At 37.1% G+C, this 23,819-nt stretch overlaps 1 protein-coding gene across 4 annotated transcripts in view; it reads right to left on the reverse strand.

Annotated features, from left to right (window-relative positions):
* The window catches only part of LOC126831533 (integrin alpha-V), a 93,443-nt gene extending 76,364 nt beyond the window's left edge, over positions 1-17,079 (reverse strand). For 3 of the 4 annotated variants that reach the window (XR_008789230.1, XM_056103180.1, XM_056103181.1), the window contains exon 1: positions 16,658-17,079. Coding sequence is in view for 3 of the 4 variants with exons in the window: in XM_056103180.1 (XP_055959155.1) it covers positions 16,658-16,887 (230 nt within the window). In the remaining variant the exon portion in view is untranslated. The remainder of the gene's footprint in view (positions 1-16,657) is intronic. The other variant, XM_056103182.1, reaches the window with a different exon arrangement.
* Between the last annotated feature and the right edge of the window lie 6,740 nt (positions 17,080-23,819).

Consider the following 23,819-nt stretch of genomic DNA (forward strand, 5'->3'; position numbering starts at 1 on the left):
GGATGATGTATACAGACTATAAATGTTTGTAGGTAATACTTTAATAGGGCTATTTATATGTAAGTACTTTACAATACAATACGATGATAATAAAACCTATGTTGTTATACATGTATGACCATTTTATAGGATACACACTTGATCTTAAGGACGTTAGACCCCATTTCATTTCACTTGATCCTAACCCATGAGGGTTGTAAGGCAACTCCGCGCCTTCGCAAATAACAAACCACCCCTTTATAAACTGTACCCATATATTTATGCTAGCCTCAAATTCCCGCTTTTAGTTTAATTTCTAATCGAGGAAACAAATTAAAATTTTAACATCGCCTGTTACTTTTATATCCTGCTTTCATAGACAGCACGCAAAAGTTATAACTAATGAAAAGAAAAGGTTCCTGTTTAAGTCCATTTCTATTAATTAAAGATAACACAGAGATACAAGGAAGATAAGTGGAAATATAGCGGGTTTGTCACAAGGATCTGTTCTTATACCAGGTCTATTATTAACGCTTGTGAATATATTCCCAGAAATTATGACAATGACTATACTAAAACTAAACATGTCCTAACAATCCCACTTGTTTTATCTTTATGAGAAATGCAAATATCATAAATAGAAACATCATGTATCACGATACTAACTACTAAACGTAGGTATGATGAGGCTGTTTCTATTCCCGTAATATATTTAATAGGGTTAATTTATTACATTCTAGCCACAAATATACAATGTACAATATACTAGGAAATCAGAACCCTGCTCAGATATTAATATGGGTCTAACGTCAGCTTCCATCGAGGCTGATATCGCTGACAAAAGGCCTAAACCAAGATTTATACACAGACAGTTAGACTAGACACATACACGCGTACCAGAGAATTATAACTTCATGTTCTAACATTGTTGTTGTTCTTAGTGTTTAACGTACGCCTCCACCGAAGGTGATATCGCAGACAAATGATATTTTGCATTTTTATTATCGTAGCGCACGCGCAGAGGTCATTCCTGTGGGAGGAAACGGGAGTACCCGGAGTAAACCCACGAGGTCGAAGCGCGGCACCCCCACCCCCCCCCCCAACGGCCGCCTCCCCGTCCGTCCGCCCGTCCTAACACAAACCCGACCCAGTATTTATAAGACATCTACATATACCGCTGAATTTATATGGACTGCGTAATTTATTTATTTGTTTATTTTTATTTTTTCATTTATATAATTAACGATTGACCTATCCTAATTAGCAGAAATAATTTGCCGTGAGTCGTCGTCGATATCGTCATGATTGTGTCAATTTTATGATGGATCGTTTACCTATCTAAAACATGAACACAAGTACGTATAGACATATAGACGAATATTGAACCACATGCATGTATAGGTATATTGAACTAAACAAAGTCGTGTTCAGCACTCTTCTGAATTTGAGAGAGAGGGAGAGAGAGAGAGAGAGAGAGAGAGAGAGAGAGAGACTAGGTCATTTTGTACATGGTATGGTTTTATAGGAGGTTCTAAAAACCGTTTTTACACGTGCAATGTGCCGCGTTTTCGTACTCCACAACAAGAAGAAAGGCCATCGTATTCATGTTAAAATAAAATGGTTAATTTAAAAGATATGACAATACAGTAATAATAATTTACATAAAAAAACACGGGGAAGGTTCCAGCATCAACCCGTTTAAAAAATAAATAATTAAAAGCAACGTTGCAAAGCAAATAAAATAAACAGTTTATTAAACAATTTAATTTGATATCGTGTGAATCTTCCGACGAGAGCCCTTCCCAACCTACTCAACCGGCTCACCAAAAACATTTACGTAACGGAGTTTACCGATGCCTTCCGAGTCATGACTTCCGCCATTATGACCCGATATGGGTAAACGTCTGGATAGTATATTATCAATTAAAACGATGACGTAATAATGACGTTTAGACCCCCATTTATTGACATAACACCGTCTTAGTTTGATGATTAAAGTTTTTGACACTCCAGGGTTGATTGATAACACATGGTCACTGATGGGACTAATTAACGGTCAATTGATCTCAACATATACTCGTTGTCATTGTTCAACATCTTGTTGTGTAAATCTCACCCTATTTTTAACATTTTCACACCCTTTTATGAAAAACCCTAAACAGTCTTAAGACCAACTAGAAATCAGCCAGATTTCTTCAAGTTTGGGAATGTGACCTCAAAGATTTGTTGAAGAGAATCCTGTCATCAACCTCTCAAAGACAATAAATTGTAGCCCAATTATTATCTATTCAGATGGTGTATTGTATAAGTGTCATATTACACTGCTCTATATTTAGAATGTAACACTAAAGCTAGATGGGTTTGGAATCAGATTCTATGAAATTTGAATAAGAGAATAAGAAAAACTAATCAAATTAAACACAGAAATAAACAAATTTAATAACAATTTAATAAAATTTAAAAAAATTGATTCAAATATTACATAATGTAATAATAAGCTTATTAATTTGATGTAATATCTACAGCAGCTTGTCTAAGCCAGGGTATAAAATATCTTACATTATTTTACTCATATACTTTGATATTGACCAATTTGATGTTAACCAATTAAATGATTTTGGAACTTTTTCTTGGGGAGATAAATATTCATAAGTAAAACAAGGGTTGTTGAGCACATTACGATTGTATAACTCTTGCCAATTATATATTGATTTCTATAGAAAGGGGCCAATATCGAAATATTAATGGCCTATTGATCCATCGTACAATACTATTTACGAACTTATCAATTATCAGTAAAAGAAAATTTGATCCAAAATTATCTATTTTGGTGCAAAAATATGAACATTTACTGATTATTTACATACAGGGAAAAGGTCACCCCAAAACAATCTACATGTATTTGTTATTTAAAAGAGCTAACTCGCTAATATTTAGGACCTAGAAATTGACACAAATGGTTCGCAACACAAATAATAATGTAATATGAATGTACATAAACTGATTTAGTATTTATGCGCATGCTCTCCAGATAGGAATATGACGTAACCGTTTGAGTTACTTGTGGAATATATCTAGCCCCATCCTTCTAGTCCCTTGTTATAAATGGCACTTAAAGGCATTCGTGAACCGATGGTAAAATGTTTATTTTGTCTTACAATCTTATGGAAGCCTATAACTACCATTTATAATTTCTACTTTTCGCCCCTTCAAAACACGAAAGTCGAAAAGTGACCTTGAAAGTAGAGACTACATCAACTTCTGAGGCGAAAAGACAACAGTACGACAGCAAGCCAAAATCAAAGGTCGCTAATATCGCCATCAATACTAGACTTTATAAACTATTTTGTTAACGCGAATTTATTGTCAATGTCAACAAAACAGTACACCTTTAATAATGTATTATAACAATATTACTTATATTCTCTGTCACCACAGGGGGATCACGTGGCTAAGTGGGTAAGACGCTAGCTCGCTAGCCTGGAGGTCGGGTGTTCGATCCCTGCATTGGCCGAGAAAGTTCATCCAGATTTTCCGGCGTGGTTCTCCCTTGTCAGTGATGCAGGACGGAGGGGCTGACAAGGAAAGCTGTCTAGTCGTTCGGATGGGACGAAAAACCGAGGTCCCGTGTACACATTGGCGTGCACGTAAAAGATCTCTTGGCAGTTGGAATTCGATATAAGAGTAGGCCGTAGTGCCGCTGTCCGGGCAAAATTTCCCTTATAGCACACTGTATGGCGTATGCCCGTCTTCATTAGCCCAGGTTAGGAGTAGAACAGTAGGACGTTAAAACTCCATTTCATTTCATTTCATTTCTGTCACCACAGAGTTCTTGATGTGGAAATTTACACGGAAATATTTATTTATGGCTAGGGATATGATATGATATCTTTCTTATCTAAATTAGATCCTGCTTATATATATATATAACCAGGATATAATATATATAACCAAGATATAATTTAGATAAGAAAGATATGATATCATATCCCTAGCCATAAATAAATATTTCCGTGTAAATTTCCACATCAAGAACTCGTAGTATTATTCTTACAATTTCTCGTACAATAGGGGCCACAAGGCAAGAAGTTAGGCCCGATATACGCGAACATCAAACCGAGATCTTTGATACATAAACATATAATATTAAGTTTTTTTCAAAACCGGATACAAATCGTTAGAGGGACCACAGCCTTCGATCCGATTATCACAAAATTCAAACCCAGGGTGTAACGGTGTATATTTAAACGGTTTTTAAAATCGGGTATAAACTGTAATTTTTGGTACACCCGGGGTCCATAATCTAGGAGGTTACGGACCGATATGTGCGAATATGGAAAGAAACAAAAATCCGTGGAATATAGACATATATTTTAAGTTTGATCAAAATCGGATAAAAAAATTGTGACTTCTACAGTGTCCACAACCTTGGTATTATATACTTTTATACTATTTGCGAACGAGGAGCGGGCAGTTTCAATCCGATTTTCATGAAATTCGAACTCAACCATCATAAGGGTGGAATGGTGATATGTTAGAACAGCTTTTAATATTGGATAAAATGCCAATATCAAAAAGGAACCGCGTGTCCACAAATAAATTGTGGGCTGACAGGGGCGACTCAATACACGTCCACTTGAAAATATGGGCGTACAAAAATAGCTCAGCATGATAAAACTTGGTTTTTGGAAGACTAAACAACTGATATCAAAGACTTTATATGAAATGAGATTTTTATTTTAGAAATTAAAATGTTAAGTTATTTGATACTCCCACTGGCAGGTTAATAGTTGTCAACGCTTATGTAATTTATATTAGGGCAATACTACTCAAGACGGACATGTTGTTTAGATCAGCATACCAAGCAATTAAAATTTAGCACTTTTTCCTAGATAGTCCTAGCACTGTAAAGATGTTGAATGACGTAATATAAAGGGATGAAAGAGGGCCTGTATAATAAACTATTGTTTGTATATCGGAGGATTCTCTACATATCTGATTACTAATTAAAGCCAGCAATTGTCTTAAGATATTGTAGAAATATCAACAATGTTGAAAATTATTTTGTTGGGTTTTTTTTATGTGTGTGTTTTTTTTTTAAAACTATATTTTATTCAATAAGAATAGGATTGAGGAACAGGCTAGGCCTATATCACCCCTCTCCCTTCAACAAAACGATATAATTACAATTAGTTTACTATTTGGTTTTGTCTACTCAAAATGAAAATGCAATTACTTTACAGGACCCATCCCATCCCCACACGCAGACTATCCTTAATTTGTTGAATAATACTTACGACATTAAAAGATTAAATGTTCTACTTAAGTTCAAAATGCAATTTTATAACATGCTCACTTATATAAAATGGGATTTCTGTTTCGAATAAGTCAATTTTTAGATTTTCCTGTAACTAATTTCTTCATTGGTTGTAAATAACTCAAAACGCTGTGATAATACTTCCATTGCATGATCATCGCCAAGTTTCAGGATTGGACCAGTTTATGCCTACTAATTAAAGCGATCTTTTCATGAACTTGTCTCCAGTAAACTCAACAATTACTGTCATGAATAACGATAGTGGTTAATGCCAGGCAATATAGCCTGAAGGTTTATCAAAGAAGAAATTACTGTAAGATTTATTTTTGTTTGTCGGTAGAAACAACAATACTAGTTTTTATAAAGTCGAGGAATAATAATCGTTGACGTGGTTAGGCAACCGTCATGCCAATCATCCTACTATTGACCCGTTCTCACTTCCACGTGGAAACTTCTGTCAGAAGTTTCAGAAAGACTTGAATTTTTCCTCAAAAATATACTCTATAAGGATATAAATTCTTTTGGCATCTGCTTAATGTCTGTAATAGCGTGTGTGTGTGTGTGGTGGGGTGTGTGGTGGAGTGGGGGTGGTTAGCACGTGCGAGCTGTATAATAAGGTATGTCATTGAGTCAACTGGCATGGTTTCAAATCCCCGGTTGTACGTGACAAGGGCTAGGGTCTCCTGTCCAACCTCGTGGGTTTTCTCCGGGTCCTCCGGTTTCCTCCCACTACTAAAGACCCCTACGCGCAAGCGAATTATTGAAATAAAATTGGACCATGTGTTAGTACCGAAATGACCTAGTTTGTATCGAGTGGACTTTAAACCTCATCTCCATCTATCTATCTATCTATCTATCTATCTGTAATAGTGGTTATCTATTAATAACTTTCCTTTCAGACATTTGGAACTACTTTCTTGAATATTGAAATAGAAATCATCCCTGGACAGACGTCTATTTGAAAGAGCGGACACGCGAACGAACCCGTTTCTATTGCGTTGATTTAATTCAGAACAATGAGAAAACTTTACAAAGTTGAAATTTATCCCATGGCATCTCGCAGTAAATTGCAGATTCGTCTGGTAAAAATGTTTAATGAGATTTTCTGGTTGCCGATCGTTTTATGTCCATTAAAAGATCAACTTAAAATAAGAAGAGAACGCGTGGGATTAATAACTTATAAATTCCTTCTAAAGTCGACTGAAATTCCTCGACACCAATTCCGGTCAGGAACATTTCTGTTATTTTTATCGTTTCATTGACCAATGTTGTTTAATCTTTAAATGGGTCCTTTTCAGACACGTGAAAGTTAAGTACTACCGGAAATACTACTATTAAATAAAGTTGGTGGCTATTTATCGGAGTTTATTACATGTACCTGCCAAGACTTCTGCAATCCAAGTTCTCCATACTGGCTATAATAAATGGCAGATGTATTATACTATATCCAGAACATCTATTGATCAAAAATTGTTCTTTGATGATATAAAGTTTGAAAGCCCACGGCATGATATAAACATGAACGTCTGTTGGGATATAATCAGTAGCCAGCCACACTCCAACTGTAAACTTATATACTTGTGTACATTTATGATGACTGTTAGTTAGTTAGAATTACTAACAGTAAAAACAATATTTTTAAGCTACGGCTGTTTTGTATAGATCGTGTTCTCTAACCATTTCATTTAAAGAGAAGTATGGGAGACAGAGAGAGAGAGAGAGAGAGAGAGAGAGAGAGAGGGGGAGAGAGAGTAACCTATGGTAAATATAACAATTTGGAAGAGACTGGTAAAACTAGAATAAAAACACACCACATATATTCAATAATTCGCAAGTGGCCAATAGAAATTGGAAGAGACTGGTAAACCCAGAAAAAAACAATACGCGGTTATCACGACATTTGCATCGATAACAGATCATTATGGCCTACAGACAATGTACAGATAAAGCGTATAAGGTATTACACAATCCCAATCATTTCCTTTCCCTCCCAGACTCCCTTATTAGGTTATATACGATCTAAGACATATTTTGTGAGTTTTCAGATATTTGTGCATCACCCGACTGGTTGCCTCTTTAACAATATCTGTGTTTATAACATGCAGCGTGTCTGGCGGTACATGGCACGTGTCTAGTCGACCATACTTCAGATGAACATGTTATATCAATATATCTGGCAACATCACGTCTTCTATCTGCACACTCACATAACACGAGACTAACAGACCGAGGGCCCCATCATGTAATATCTGGCAGCACCCCGCCTTCTTCACACACACCACGAGACCAGCAGACCGAGGAACTTTTTCACGAAAACTTGTTCAGGGATCCGTTCTAGTTTCAGTCTATTGGTATACCAGTAGTGTGAACAGCCCCTGGTATAGGGGTTTCTATTGGTACCCGTACTGTGAACAGTCCCATAGGAACGTCTACCGGTACCAGTACTGTGAACAGCCCCATAGGGACGTATATTGTTATCAGTACTGTGAACTGCCCCTAGTATAAAGAACTGGCGAACATCTGATATCACTTCTCGCATAAAACTGGCATGGCATTTCTATATTTTTATAATGTCCAATTGTTTTATTGTCGACCCATTACAGACCTATTTATTCTTTAAATGGCATTTAGTAATTGGAACATAATCAAATAACATACTATTTATGGATAACAATTACTGTGGTTTATTTCACTGCGACGTTTCAACAAGCAGAAACTATCCATTAGAGTCAACGAACTACAAACTGAACTTCAAAACACTATTACCCAGTTAGATCTCCAAAAATTCCAAGAAATTCAGAAAAAAAGTCACACCCGCCTAAATCAACAAGTTAAACTTAAACATACCAAAAAATTCTACAACCTGAAACAAACCAAAACCAAACCAATAAATAAAACCAAAACCAGTGTCACCAATGACTACCTTACCAAGACAGTTGTCAACATCAGCGACAAAAACCTATCTGAAGATGAAATAAATCTACTATCTAGAGGCCTTAGCTTTGTACCATCCAACCAAAAACCTCATGCTGATACATTTATAACCAATATCGAAAAGGGGCTACGCCAACTAGCACCAGGTGGGAAGGTGGAATACCTCAGACATCAAATTACTGACCTACTCCTAAAAGCCAAACCACAAGCTAGCAACATAACTCTGCAACAGGAAAAGGCTATAAAAGACCTTCGCAGTGATCCGAAGATAACCATTGTAGCTGCTGACAAGGGTAAGGCAACAGTAGTGATGAACACAGATGAATACCAGACCCTTGTGGAAGACCTACTCAATGATACCTCAACCTACCGACGCCTTAGGAAAGACCCTACCAATAACCATGTTAAAGATTATGCTAAGCTTTTGAAATCACTCTGTGAAGAGGAGAAGATCACCGACAACATCCATAACAGACTGAACCCAGACCACCCCTGTTCACCATACGCTAGAGCATCAATAAAGATCCACAAAGACCCAATTATAGCCAGACTCCTGATATGCTCCATAGACTCAGTTTATTACAATACTGCCAAGTATCTTTCAAAATTACTCTCACCACTAGGGAAAATGGCAGATTCGTTCATTAAAGACTCCACTGAAGTTTGCGCCCAACTCAAAGAGATAAGAAACCCAGGGAAAATGCTCTCGTACGATGTTATTGATCTATTTACCAATGTGCCAAGAGAAGATGCCCTTAAAGTCCTAGAAACCCGCATCCGCCAACTCTCTACGCCACTGGAAACATCTTTACAAGTCAATACCATCATCTGTCTAATCAAGCAATGCCTGGAATCTACATACTTCACATGGGGAGACAACTATTACCAACAGATCCATGGGTTACCAATGGGCAGTCCCTTATCCCCCCTGATAGCAGAAATTTTCATGACGTCACTGGAAGAAATAGCCATTGAAACCGCACCATTCCAACCCTTATTCTGGTCTCGTAAGGTTGACGACGTATTTGTCATGATTAAAGAACAAGATGATGCGGGTATCCTACTACACCATTTGAACAACCAACACCCAAGGATCAAGTTCACCATGGAGAATGAAACCAGCAACAGTCTTCCTTTCCTAGACATACTAGTTAAAAGAAAGGACTCTAAAATAATTACCTCAGTATACAGAAAGCCAACCCACACGGACCAGTATATTCATTATAAATCAAACCACCCTAACAGCACTAAGGCAGCCGTCGTCGCCACCCTAACAATAAGAGCCAAAAACATTTGTGACCCTGAAACACTCCCCCACGAAGTACAACACCTTACAGACGTTTTCACCAAACACAATGGGTATCCGCTACAGATGGTCAAAAAGATTATTAATTCCACACTATCCGACCTACCAAAACCAGATAAACTAAAACCTGATAAAGCCCCTATACGAGTGTTTATACCCTTCCACGGAAACATCCCCCACCAAATTAGAAGATTATTAAAACAAGAAGCGCAGATAGAAACCACATATCTCAAAGGCAAGACAACCAAGGATTTAATAAAAGCAAATGGTAAGATAACCCCCACCAAACCCATCTCCCCAAAAGGGTGTGTTTACCAAGTCATCTGCAGCTGTGGGGAATCATACATTGGAGAATCGAAGAGGCCCTTAGACATCAGAATCAAAGAACACATGTCGAAAACACCCACCAACCAATCTGCCATTGCCGAACACCTATTTGAAAACCCGCGCCACCGAGTGAACTGGACTAACGTCAAAAAGTTAGCTGTTAATTGCCACAACAAACGAAACCGAAGAACCCATGAAGCTATTAATATACGCAGGCATGAACCAAAACTAAACAGGGACCCAGGAATTTACATTCCAAGAGCGTATGATCGCATCATTAAAATGTAGTTTACATCGCCTCTGAACTATCCTTTAATTTTAATATTTGTATTGCTTTTAACTTTGTACATCTCCTCAAATCAATTACAATTTGCTTTACTGCATACTGCCTTCACTGTTAGGATTAACTGCTTATGGCTTCAGTTTCACCCCCCATAATACTTGTCCTTTCATCTTTTATTATTACTTTCATCTATAACTAATTACTGTATATATATATATATATATATATATATATATATATATATATATATATATATATATATATATATATATATATATAGAAATATATAGATTTATTTAATATGTTTTTACAGTCAGGACCAGTTGCTCGTGACTCATTATACCTGCTAATAATTGTTTGATCCTTTGGCTTCATTCTTGCACTTATCTATACCAATTACAGTTTATAACCATCTATGTACATCTATGTACATTGTTTATTTAACGGCTTGGGACAGTTGTTCATGCTTGCTGATTTTGCATCCCATTGGAGGGTTCGCACTGCTCGTGTATATATATATAGCTATTTTGTTTTCATTTTATTTATTTGTGTTATATGCTTGATAACGACTTGTGAAATCTTGTTGAAACGTCGCAGTGAAATAAACCACAGTAATTGTTATCCATAAATAGTGTGTTATTTGACAGACCTATTTAGATGTGATTCTGTCTGCTGTACAACCATATTATAATTTACCATCATACCCATCCATATAATTCATATTGAATGAGAATTGTCGAGAGTATTGATGTAACACTCTGTCAATATTATACATGTATTACTTGATACTAGGCTAACAAAATATTCTCAAACAATAGAACTGCCCATGTCGGCGATATGGTCAGGTCGTTTTTACACTTAAGGCGTTGTTTTGTTTTTAGAGCTCATAGATGTAGTTCCTATTGACAGTATGCCCTCCCTCACGTTTTAAAATTCGACATTGAACATGTTTTCTTGGGGCAATTATTTGGGGCAAAAAAGTAGCATAGCCTAAGCCGTAACTGGTGGTAGCTGTACCTCTAGTCGCTCTGTAAATTAATCGAAGTCATGATATAGCAACATTTCATTCCGTTTTATTTTGTTGTTACTTAGAGTGACCAGCTGAAGACACTAAAGGAAAATAAAACTCAGTTTTTCTTTTAATTAGATTTCTGTTCAATTACAACGAGGCGCTCTTTCTCCATGATGATTGACCTAGTAACAGAAACCAAACGGAAATTGTCGAGACTTTCCGATAACAGACGAAGTTCTGCTCTATTGCAAGACGTAACCAAAGTGTCGATAAACCCCATGGGGCTTTTGTTAAACTGAACAGGGATATCAGTAATTCAATAAAATGTTAAATTGATTGATTAGTTGTAGATCAGTATGATGATTGATTGATTATGATCATATCTCGTCTTATACCTGATTATTTAATTATATTTATAGAAGATTTTCTACGGCTATAATATTATCAGCTGTACGATCTAACTGGCTGTTGGCATCAGACTACATGTGCTTGCCATGTACTTCCTCGACTCATACAATGTATACATTACATAAATTGTTTCGAGTTTGTTTTTAAAGTTAACACCCCACCTACTTGAAAGTAAGGACAATGAACTGTTTTACAAAGAAATGAAACGGAACTTCTCACCAATACAATATTTGGGACATTATGAGACTAAAATACTATTATTTTGTGTATGCTCACGTATGTAATGAAATGCGAGTGGGGAGAATTTTGTCCGCACAGCAAAGTTTCCGTATGTTTTAACGTATTCCCTGTACATGTATGTACTCTAGACGTACAATGTAATTTATCAACTATGTACTCTATACGTCCAATATCATTTATAGACTATGTACTCTATACGTCCAATATCATTTATAGACTATGTACTCTATACGTCCAATATCATTTATAGACTATGTACTCTATACGTCCAATATCATTTATAGACTATGTACTCTATACGTCCAATATCATTTATAGACTATGTACTCTATACGTACAATATCATTTATAGACTATGTACTCTATACGTCCAATATCGTTTATAGACTATGTACTCTATACGTCCAATATCATTTATAGACTATGTACTCTATACGTCCAATATCATTTATAGACTATGTACTCTATACGTACAATATCATTTATAGACTATGTACTCTATACGTACAATATCATTTATCAACTATGTACTCTAGACGTACAATATCATTTATAGACTATGTACTCTATACGTACAATATCGTTTATATCGTATATTAAGTAAAATACCATTTACAAACTGTGGGGTATCACGTGTGATATATACATGTACGTACTAAATATTGTATATCACGTACAATATCATTCATACTAACTACAGTATAGACTGTGAGGCATACATAAATATTGTATATTTAGGCACAATATCATTTATAAACTTTGTGAAATATAAATATTTTATATTATAAACTTTGTGAAATATAAATATTTTATATTATTTTCTTTATAAATATTGTATGTTATATTAGATATTGTATAAATGGTATGTTTATATCCCATGGTATTTAAATATAATATGTAAAACGAGATATTCTGGTTTTGAAATGACATGTAGTACTTGTTCTATATTTCAACAAGATTGTGTTAAGTTTAATGGATGTAACTGTATATATTATATCCTCTACTCCACATTCACATGACCTGTTTAACCAAGTCAAAAACTCTTATTCTAATAATCGCTTGTGTCTCTCAAAAATATAGAATTCTGAATTTAATAACACATCAATACTTAGTTCTTGAGTTCGAATTAGAGAGAGATAAGAAAATGGGTTTTAACGTCCGCTCGACACAAACTACATGTAGGTCAACTCGGGGATTAAATTTCGGTATAATTTTATTTCAATAATTCTCTCACGCCTAGGGGTTTTTATCAGTGGGAGGATACCGGAGGGCCTAGAGAATATCCACGGGGTTGGGCTGGCGATTCTACTGGTTGTCACGTACACACGTGTGTGATCGAAACCAGGTCATTTTACTAGATGACAGATCTTATGATCTAAAGCGTGCGTCCAGAATTCGATTTAGTATTTTCTAAAACCGTTTAAAGCAACTCGCATGCATATTACACGCTTTTATCTGAAGATGGCCTGGATATACAATGAAAGAAGGTTTATTTATAAAACTGTTTAAATATGTGAATGTAAAGTTTATAGGTGGACCGTATAAAGGTCGGGAATAGTCGTAACACTGGTTCTTGTACAAATAAAACGACCATCTATATATATACATGTACATCAGACATGATTGTAAGCTTATATACAAGTACATATACAGCTTTCAAGGGACAGTAAGATTACAAAATAAATTGGGTTTAACGTCCTACTGTTGTGCCCCCACTGAATTAATGAAGACGGGCATGCGCCATCCAATGTACAGTGTGCTATGAGGGAAATTTGCCCGAACGAATTTCGATTTGCAAGGGATCATTTACGTACTCAGGAACTCAAACTCCAACTGTCGTGGGTTCTTTTACGTGCACACCAATGTGTAAAAAGTAAGCTTAGATGCATGTAGAATACAGTAGGTGTATAAGTACGCGTAAAGAGATGTTACAGCCTTAAAGGAACAATGCGTTGACAGTGGATATTTTTCTTTTGCCAAAGAATGTGCCGGATTAAAACACCGACGTTGGCCAAGAAGAACCTTTGTGTCGAGTGATATTTACCCCCCCCCCCCCCTCTCCCCCTCTCGCTCTTCTCTCTCTCTCTCTCTCTCTCTCTCTATCTCTCTCTCTCTCTACATGTGTATCTATGCATGTATAATTCACTGAGTTTACACTGTGTAGTTAAATGAGAAAACACTTGAAGTATATTGTGTGTACTATTAACGTGTATACAATAAAGATATGTTCCGGTAGAATTATAACGACATAAAACCTGTACATGTATGCATGAATAACAAATATCGTAATGTCCTAGTTCACGATCTATTGTAAAATATATACGATATAATGACGTGATTGTTGTTAAGTCATTCATTATTATATTGGTATAATATTAAGATGTACGGAACAGGGCATACTTACATGTACTCCATCTAGAAAGGGAGAGAGAGGGAGAAATGGGGTTTAGCGTACACTCGACACAAACTACGTCATTGGTTCTATTTTATTTCAATAATTCCCTTGTGCGTAGGGGTCTTTAGCAGTGGGAGGAAACCGGAGGACCCGGAGAAAACCCACGAGGTTGGACAGACGACCCTACTCCTTGTCACGTACAACCGTGGATTCGAAACCCCGCCAGTTGACTCAATCACGGACCTTATGATACAGAACGCACTTGCTAACCATTCGGCCATCCAACCCCTCTAGACAGGAGCCACGATGGACGATTCAGTGTCTCAGTGAGCATAGACGCTTCAGTGTCTCAGTGAGTATAGACGCTGCCGTGTCTCAGTGAGCATAGGCGCTGCTTGGCTAATCAGGTGATACCGGGTTTGATCCCAGTGCGGACTGATCACTCTTGTCATAGATGCAGGGTAGGCAGAGAAGATCGTCTAAGCGTTCAGATTCGAAAAGAACCCCACGGAAACCCGTGTGGATTATTGATAGTACGTTAAAGATCCCTGGCCAGTTGGAAATCGAAATACACGTTCATGTAAGAAGAGTAGGCCATACGCCCATAGCGCTGCTGTCGGTGCATATTTCTCCCCATAGAACACCGCTTGACGTATTCTTGTGAAAAATAGGACGTTAAACCCCATTGCATGACTCTTTTGTCGAGAAGGTCTAATATCACTACTCCTGTTATTAAGGATGTACAAGTACACCCAATAACCGTTATTATACGCACCTATCTTAGATAATATAATATGTGACAATTGAAACCCAGTCATGCTTTCATTGAATATTCACAATGTCATATCGGCTAAATGATCTTTTAATTGTTGATAAAGAATTGAGTGTTGTGTGAAATGTTGACAGTTTTTTATAACTGAAAAATCCTTCTTACCACCATATATTTTAATTCATTTCGCGTTGAGAAAGTTGTAATATATATCATGTCATGAATTGAAAGCTGTAAAAGTTATATATTTGAACTCATTTCGTGAAAAGAAAGTTATATAACCATGTAAAACTCATACTGTAACTTTAATACAATACAATTTAAACTGTACAATCATCGCCACGGTTATTTCACAGAGTAGATGTTTGTGGTTAAAATAAGATGTCAAGGAGTTCCTTCATTTCACAACCACCACTAGGGTTTTATTCAATATCCGGTGGGACGAGAAGGAAAGGAGTTGCCATTGAATGAACAATACGATGAATAATGAATTTAAATATAAACGGACGCTAAACGGATAGGAGTTCCCTGTTCTTTCATTCAACGAATCATTCTTAATGAATCGAATGCTGGGAAATTTTTATTTCGTCCAATATATGAAGTAAATTTCAAATCATTTACGTAACCAGTCTGTGTAGATTAAAAGAAATCGAAAGTAGATCTACGGAAAAGCCAACCGTACCCTTTCTTCCCTTTAGACGTATTAAAGGATTGTTTGTGTGTGAGGTTGCTTTGAGTTGAACCCAAGAAACCTGGAAGTATCAAATAGCTTAAAGAGTAATGGACGTGTGCTAGTACGTCATTCATAAAGTTTGTCGATTATATTTCTTACTTAATGAATGAAATATAGGCTCGTTTCTTGTCCATTTAACACAACTAGGTCATTTTGGGACTAACACGAGTTTTAGTTGGCTTTACTACAAAAACAAAAAATTATTCTGACGTGTAGGTGGTATTCAGTTATTTATAGATACACGGTTTTAAATGTTTGTTTAAGGGTTTTTTTATACGCTTTATTTTATACTCTCAAATTATCGCTGCGAGTTAAACTAACTATAAATTAAATTGTCGAAACATTTGTAAAAATAAAATTTAGTGAGAATATTTTTTATAATGTAGACAAGCTTAATTAGTAACTATATATATCCTTATTTTATAATTAATTAACCTAGCTCTGGGCAAACCCTAAAACTTTGTTAATCAATTTATTTTTCTGGCGTTTTATATATGAACCGGATATATTCGAATATGCAACTTTATTGTTGTTTAAATAAATGAGCGTCTTAAATGATATTCTGTATATTATACTTGGTCATTTCGGGACTAGGATAAAACAAATACCCCCCCCCCCCCCAAAAAAAAAAACCCCAAAACCCCCAAAACACATACATTAAAGCTTCCGATTGGTCGTAATATATATGAATATTGTGTCCTGTTCGTGGGTTTGTCTTGTGTAATTGTTTATGTGTGGTGCGATCCTTGTACACTTACTATTTGTTACGTCCAAGTAAATTTATAAATAAAAGCTTGGCAGGATACAATCCAAACAAAATAAAAAAATATGTAAAATAGGGTCAAAGTGTAAGAGAGAACAAAAACTTTAATTAATTGACCCGAAAAGGTGTTAATTAATAAACTTGAGTTACTTTTACGGTTAAAAAGAAAATTGAAAATTTTTGTAACTTACCAACTTGTTGCTTGGTCTATATGTTGTGAAACAGCATAACCAAACATACTTCCAGTCTCTCCAGCATGTATCAAAGGTGAATCGACATCAACGTTATAACCCGATGCCAGGTTCGTCCATATTCCAAGAACACATAGTAGAACCATAGTCCCAATGGAACTCGACCCCATTCTTACTCCTTTCAAACTTTTAAAACAGCTAAATCCTAAACTTAAACTTAGTGACGACATCTTTACAATATTAGAACAAATGAAAAAAACTAAATTATAAAAACTCCTTCTAATGAAAAACACACTCAAATCCCAACTATAGCACCATAATCTTTGTAACTAGTTTAGAAAAATCACTTAACAAAATCACTCCTAGCCTCTCTCTACTCCAAAGTAAATGGCCAACTTCTATGTCAGGTTAAGTCCAATATCACGCGTAAAGGGGTGTTGGGTGTTTTTGACAGCTGTACCCATTCAACGATGCGAGCGCCCAAACTACCATAAAAGTAGTAACAGGAGCCTCGTAGCTCTCGCGCGAGCGGTTCGTGAGTCACAGAGGTTTGGAATTTACTAACAGTAGCTAACGGTAAATAGCTGATCCCCCAACAACGTACGAAGGCACGAGATGATATTCACCGATATAGAAAAACGTATCCCGTTTGCCCTCGTTCAGTTTACATGGACCGATCTATTTTTATGAAGGGGTGTAAGCTACGCCAATATGATTGTTATTACACAGTTATGAGTTAACTATTGCACCTTTAACTGTTAACTCACGCATGTAAACAAACAATGGTGGGAACACCATCATAATAATAGGATGGGGAAAGGTGTGACTTTGAATAACGTATATATTTTAAAATAGTTTAATAAATACTTATATGGTATTAACGAATCCGTTTTGACCTTTCTATTTTATTTATAATATAACATAGTAATTGTTGTAGAGAGAGAGAGAGAGTGGGGTTTAACGTCCACTCAACAAAAATTGGTCATTTCGGGACTAACACATGGTTCAATTTTATTTCAACAATTCGCTTGCGCGTAGGGGTCATTAGCAGTGGGGGGAAACCGGGAGGCCCAGAGAAAACCCACGAGTTTGGACAGGCAACCCTACTCCTTGTCACGTACAACCGGGGAATCGGAACCCCGCCAGTTGACTCAATGACAGACCCTATGATACAGCGCGCGCATGCTAACCATTCGGCCATCCATCCTCCCTAATTGCAGGGGGACCTCACCACACACAAACAAGGGACATGACGACATGTGGCTAAGTTCAACCACGGAGTCTCGATAGGAAAACTAAAACTTGCGGCATGCTTCGTTACTCGTAATCATTGATATTTTCAGTGTTAAATAAAATCGGAAACTATTAGTTTCAAGAAACCCACCTCACGAAAAATGTATAACAATTTTTTTTGACGGCTATATAGATATGGACGAAAACCAACAGAAAGTTAAATCAAGTGTACTTTAAAAGACAATTATTTTGATCATGTTTCCTATGTAGATTCAACAATGATAGAAAAATTCAATATTAGATTGTTCAAATATGCCTCAGAAACAAATACAAAAGGTAGCAAGATACCTGTATGCGCAGAAATGGGATGCCCACCAATTGAAAGCTTTATTAGAAGTTTAGCACTAAAAAAACTATGAAAGAATGAAAAACATATTACCTACTTAACAAGACATGCCTTAAATGAAAATGAAAACATGCATGCAAAAGGGAGACAAAGTTGATTTTCATTTATCAACAATTGTGAATATATAAAATAAAATTTAAACTTAAAAACATACTATAATAATTTATTGTCCAAAAAACATAAATACTAATAAAAGTATAGATGGAACTTCTTTAAATCAGCTAAAAACATATGGAAATATTAAAGAATTATATAAATTATGAAAATTATTTAGATATGATAAAAACTCGAAAACACAGAAAAAAACAATAACAAATATAAGAATAAGTGCACCTAAATTGAAAATTGAAACAGGTAGAGAGATAAAATGAAACGAAATGTGATGCGGTTTAACGTTCTATAAACTGTGCTGCTCCGAACTAGGCTAATGAAGACGGGCATACGCCGTACAGTGTGCTATGAAGGAAATTTTGCCCGGACAGCGGCACTATATTGAATTCAAACTGTCAAGGGATCTTTAAAATGGACACAAATCTGTACACGGGACCTCGGTTTTTCGTCCCATTCGAACGACTAGACATCTGTCCTTGTCAGGCCCTCCGTCCTGCATCACTGACAAGGGGAACCACGCCGGAAAATCTAGATGAACTTTCTCGGCCAATGCGGGGATCGGACACCCGACCTTCAGGCTAGCGAGCCAGCGTCTTACCCGCTTAGCCACCGCGAGCCCCCTAGATAGATAAAGTTACAGGTATTAGATTATTTATGTATAATGTTTTTGTTTTTTTTTGTTTTTTTTTAATGCCCCGCGCTTTGCCCAGGGTCGTACCTAGCGGGGGTGCAGGGGGTACATTGCACCCCCAGAAATGAAATGAAATGAAATGGGGTTTAACGTCCTACTGTCCTGTTGTCTGCGATATCGCCTCGGTGGAAGCGGACGTTAAAGAAAACTATTTCACAACCAACACACACACTGTTCTGCTCCTAAACTGGGCTAATGAAGACAGGCATACGCCATACAGTGTGCTCTGAGGGAACTTTTGTCCGGGCAGCGGCACTATCGCCTACTCTTATATCGAATTCCAACTGCCAAGGGATCTTTTAAGTGCACGCCAATGTATACACGGGACCTGGATTTTTCGTCCCACCCGAAGGACTAGACAGCTGTCCTTGTCAGGCCCTCCGTTCTGCACCACTGACAAGGGGAAACCACGTCGGAAAATCCCGATGAAGTTTCTCGGCCAATGCAGGGATTGAACACCCGACCTCCAGGCTAGCGAGCCAGTGTCTTACCCACTTAGCCACCGTGGCTCCACACCCTCAGAAAAATAAGGCGCCCGAGAAATGGTGCCCCCCCCCCTTTCAATTATATAATAATACACAATGATGCTCTGAAGGCACTGATCAGTTGGTCGCTTTTAAGGGCGCCCAGACGCCAATGAGTACGTGGTTCGTTTGACCAGATCCAAACTTTCTTATATCGCTTATGTGGAGGCTATGGGGCGCCACCACTGGCGTGGATCCAGGGGGGGGGGGGTACCAGGAGCAAAGGCCCCTCCTAAAAACTCTGCCGCCCCTGAAATATGGTGCCTCTGAAAACAAATCAACCATATAAAATACACCAGAGTGGCCGAAAACAGTGTTTCTAGCAGTTTTATTATTCAAACTTTTCTGAGAGCGCACCACCATAATGCCGCCCCATAGGCGAAGTGCCACCACATGACATTAGAGGGCTCGCATGACATTATTAGAGATTTTCGTTCTGGTCGTATATCCACGTGGTCTTATTGGTGTTTCGGACAGTGTGTTTGAGGCGCCGCCAACAATACTATACAAATTACGCATTGCTATTTGTATGGAGTGAGGCATAGGCCAGTCACATTTTTTTTATTACTTTGTAGTTAAAACTGTAATCAGGTAGTGACTCATGGTCTGGATTCTGTCATCACATTCAAATTATAAGATCAGTATACGTTCATCTTGATGTCTAGTTTTCATCTATTCATGAAGTACCTGGTGAATAGTTGTAGCTTAGAGGACAAGAAATTTCTCATTTTGGTGTGTTTCACATCAAAATGAGAAATAGCGCCGCCGAAATTGACACACGGGATCCCTTACAAGCGACTTTGATTGCGGCTCCAAGTGCGTGGAAAACGCGTTTGTGGCAGTCTAATTTTCAAAATTTTCTGGCGCCCCACCACTCTGATGCTATCGAAGCCTATAACTACCATTCATAATTTCTATTTTTCGCCTCTTCAAAAGACGAAAGTCGAAAAGTAGAAGTTACGACAAAATGTGAGATGACAAAACGCTATACAAGCCAAAATCAACTCGAAAATAGGAAATTAAGAAATAACACACCGCGATAATAGCGCCCCTCGTTTTTTCCTAATTTCTTGTTTTCGACTTGCATTTTGGCTTGTATACCGTCTTGTCGACTTTCGACTTAGTCATATTTTTGTATTTATTGATGTCAGTAAGAAGGCGCCAACACGCTATACAAGCCAAAATGCAACTCGAAAAGTAGAAATTAACACACCACGCTATTAGCGACTTTTCGACTTGTCCTTGTCAGCCCCCTCCCCCCCCCCCCCCCCCCCGTCCTGCATCTCTGACAAGTTGGAATCCGCCGGAAAATCTGGATGAACTTTTTCGGCCAATGCAGGGATCGAACACCCAACCTCCAGGCTGGCTTAACATTCACTCGTTGCAAACTAAATCATTTCAATAATTCGTTTGCACGTAGGGGTCTTTAGCAGTAGATAGAAGCTGGGGTATCCGGAGAAAACCCACAAGGTTGGACAAGCGACCCTACTCCCTTGTCATGTTTAAGCGGGGATTCGAAACCACACCACTTGAATCAATGTCAGACCTTGTGATTTCACGCGGACGTGTTAAACCACTAGACCACCCAATCCCCACGTATGTTGTTGTATATTATATATATCGGTACGGGAAATTTGTTTTATAATAGGCCTATATAATAAATTAAATTGTTGTAGCCTAAGATGTGTTTTTTTTATCAGACATTTTTGGCAGATAAAATATCCCAGTTGGCGGAAAAAAAATATGAACATTTTTTTTTATATAAAAATTATTATCCATTTTGACGGAAAAGAATGAAATACAGTGTGAGACCTGATTGCAGGTATTCAAATGCGACCTGGAAAACTGAGACTACAACAACTTCCGAGGCGAAAAGTCGAAAAGTCGCTAATAGCGTGGTGTGTTAATTTCCTAATTTCTACTTTTCGAGTTGCATTTTGGCTTGTATAGCGTGTTGGCACCCTCTTACTGACATCAATAAATACAAAAATATGACTAAGTCGACAAGACGGTATACAAGCCAAAATGCAAGTCGAAAATAAGAAATTAGGAAAAAACGAGGGGCGCTATTATCGCTGTGTGTTATTTCTTAATTTCATATTTTCGAGTTGATTTTGTCTTGTATAGCGTGTTGTCGCGTCACATTTTGTCGTAACTTCTGCTTTTCGACTTTCGTGTTTTGAAGAGGAGAAAAGTAGAAATTATGAATGGTAGTTATAGGCTTCCATAGATGCACCCCCACTTTTAAAATTCTGCATACAGCCCTGGCTTTGCCATAGTGCCTCGGTTATCCACCTCTGAATGGTTATAGGAGGCAGACCACCATTAAATTTCACTATCTCATCTCGGTACCCACAAATTGTAATTCGTCTATTTATAGCAATTCTCTCTATGGTTATAGCGATTCTCCATATGTCCCTTTTCCGCCCTTTTGCATGCCATTTGCGTTGATTTTGTGGTCTAGAATGGATGAAGAGGGTTTGAATTAACATTTTCTGCCAGGTTTTCGTAAATATTCATGATTTTGAGGCGGAAGGATAACGGGGTTATCAGGTTAGCTACGGTGATACGTACGGCAACTAGTTACATGTTTTTAGTAGGCCTATGCTTCTTCAAGTTTGTGTATCTCAAAATTTTGTTGGTCAACCTCATACAAATTTTAGTGCAAAGACATGACCATTTGTTCCTCTGTCTGCAGTAAGAAGCATTCAGTCCAACGAAAATTTGGGGAAAAGATGGAGGTGGGCAAAGAGGCCAGAATTAACATTGAAGTCAAAGGGGAAATTAATGGTGGTCTGCCTCCAACTGATTGTGAGTTGCCTCCCTTACTTATTTATGCAGTCGGACACAGAGGGCGAAAGTTATTTTTAGTCTTTCTCTTCCTTTGCCTCCCCCCCCCCCTTTTACATGGCGATTTTCGTTGACCTTTTGGTGTAGAATCGAAGAAAAGGGTTTGAAAGTACATTTTCTGCCAGGTTATGGTGAATATTCATGATTTTGAGGCGGAAGGATTCAAGAGTTGAGAGGTTGGTTAGGTTGAAATGTAGGGTCAAAAATTGCCTGTTTATTTGTCTCTGCTTCCAGCTTGTGTATCTCAAGTTTTCCATGGTGAACCTCATACGTGCTTTTGGGCAAGAGGTTGTCACATGTTGCTCCATCTGTGGTAGAAAGCGTTTTACCCAACGAAAATTTGGGGAAAAGTTAGAGCCGGTCTAAGAGACGAGAATTAACATTAAAGTCAATGGGCAAATCATTAGTGATCTGTGGCCTGTCTATGTATGACAGACTGAGACTGATATGCCTTAGTTTTGCAAATATGAATATTAAACTCTCAGAAAATATGAATAAAATATTTTGACTACTGAAAAACTAAAAAAAGTTAAATTTTAAAAAAAAGTGTGATTTTACTGCAATTTTCTCAATTTTCAGTTTTTATTTAATTTCTAACAATAAGAAAAATATTTTAATGTCAATTTTGGCTTATTCAGCCTCAGAAAGCACAGATACAGTGAAAATTATTGTAAATTACCAAATTTTGTCTTAAAATCAGGAATATTCACAGAAAATCTTTAGATTCCCCTCATTTTGATGTAGAAATTAATCCTTTCATGACTACTTAAATGAGTCAAAATGTCTAAAAATGCCCTTATTTGCATTGCTAATATAACTTAGATGGGATCTACAAGTTTGTCAGGTTTAGAAATAGCCCCAGCTTTCCTACAGAAAATTGAAAATTGGTAACACTGAGTTAACAATGTACAGCAGATGGGTTTGTACAAAATGTTCAAAACAGGGGTTGGCTCAATTTTGCTGCAGTTTTACCCAGAACATTAAATTCTTGCATTTCCTTCACCTAGAAAGCAATATTCCAGGTTTTCTAGCCATTTTTAACTCCGCCATTTCGTTAAGAGAGGCAATAAATGCCCCACCCCATCCTTTTAATGTGTTTTGAGAGATTTAATTGCACCTGCGTTGACAATTAAATGATAGTAATTGGAATTTGTGGTTGAATTACAGCTAAGAATGTTATTTTTCACCAATAAATAGTGATTTTGTACATTTCAAGGATTTTTAACCCTGAGACATGTCAGGCCAAGGAGATCACACCCTGATGTAAAAATGGTGTAGATGTTTAAATGTCAGCTTAATCTTCAATATTTTCTTTTCAAAATTTGTGGTGTTTGTTGCATTTATGTT

Source organism: Patella vulgata, chromosome 9 (genome assembly GCF_932274485.2).
Source record: "Patella vulgata chromosome 9, xgPatVulg1.2, whole genome shotgun sequence".
Lineage (NCBI taxonomy): Eukaryota > Metazoa > Mollusca > Gastropoda > Patellidae > Patella > Patella vulgata.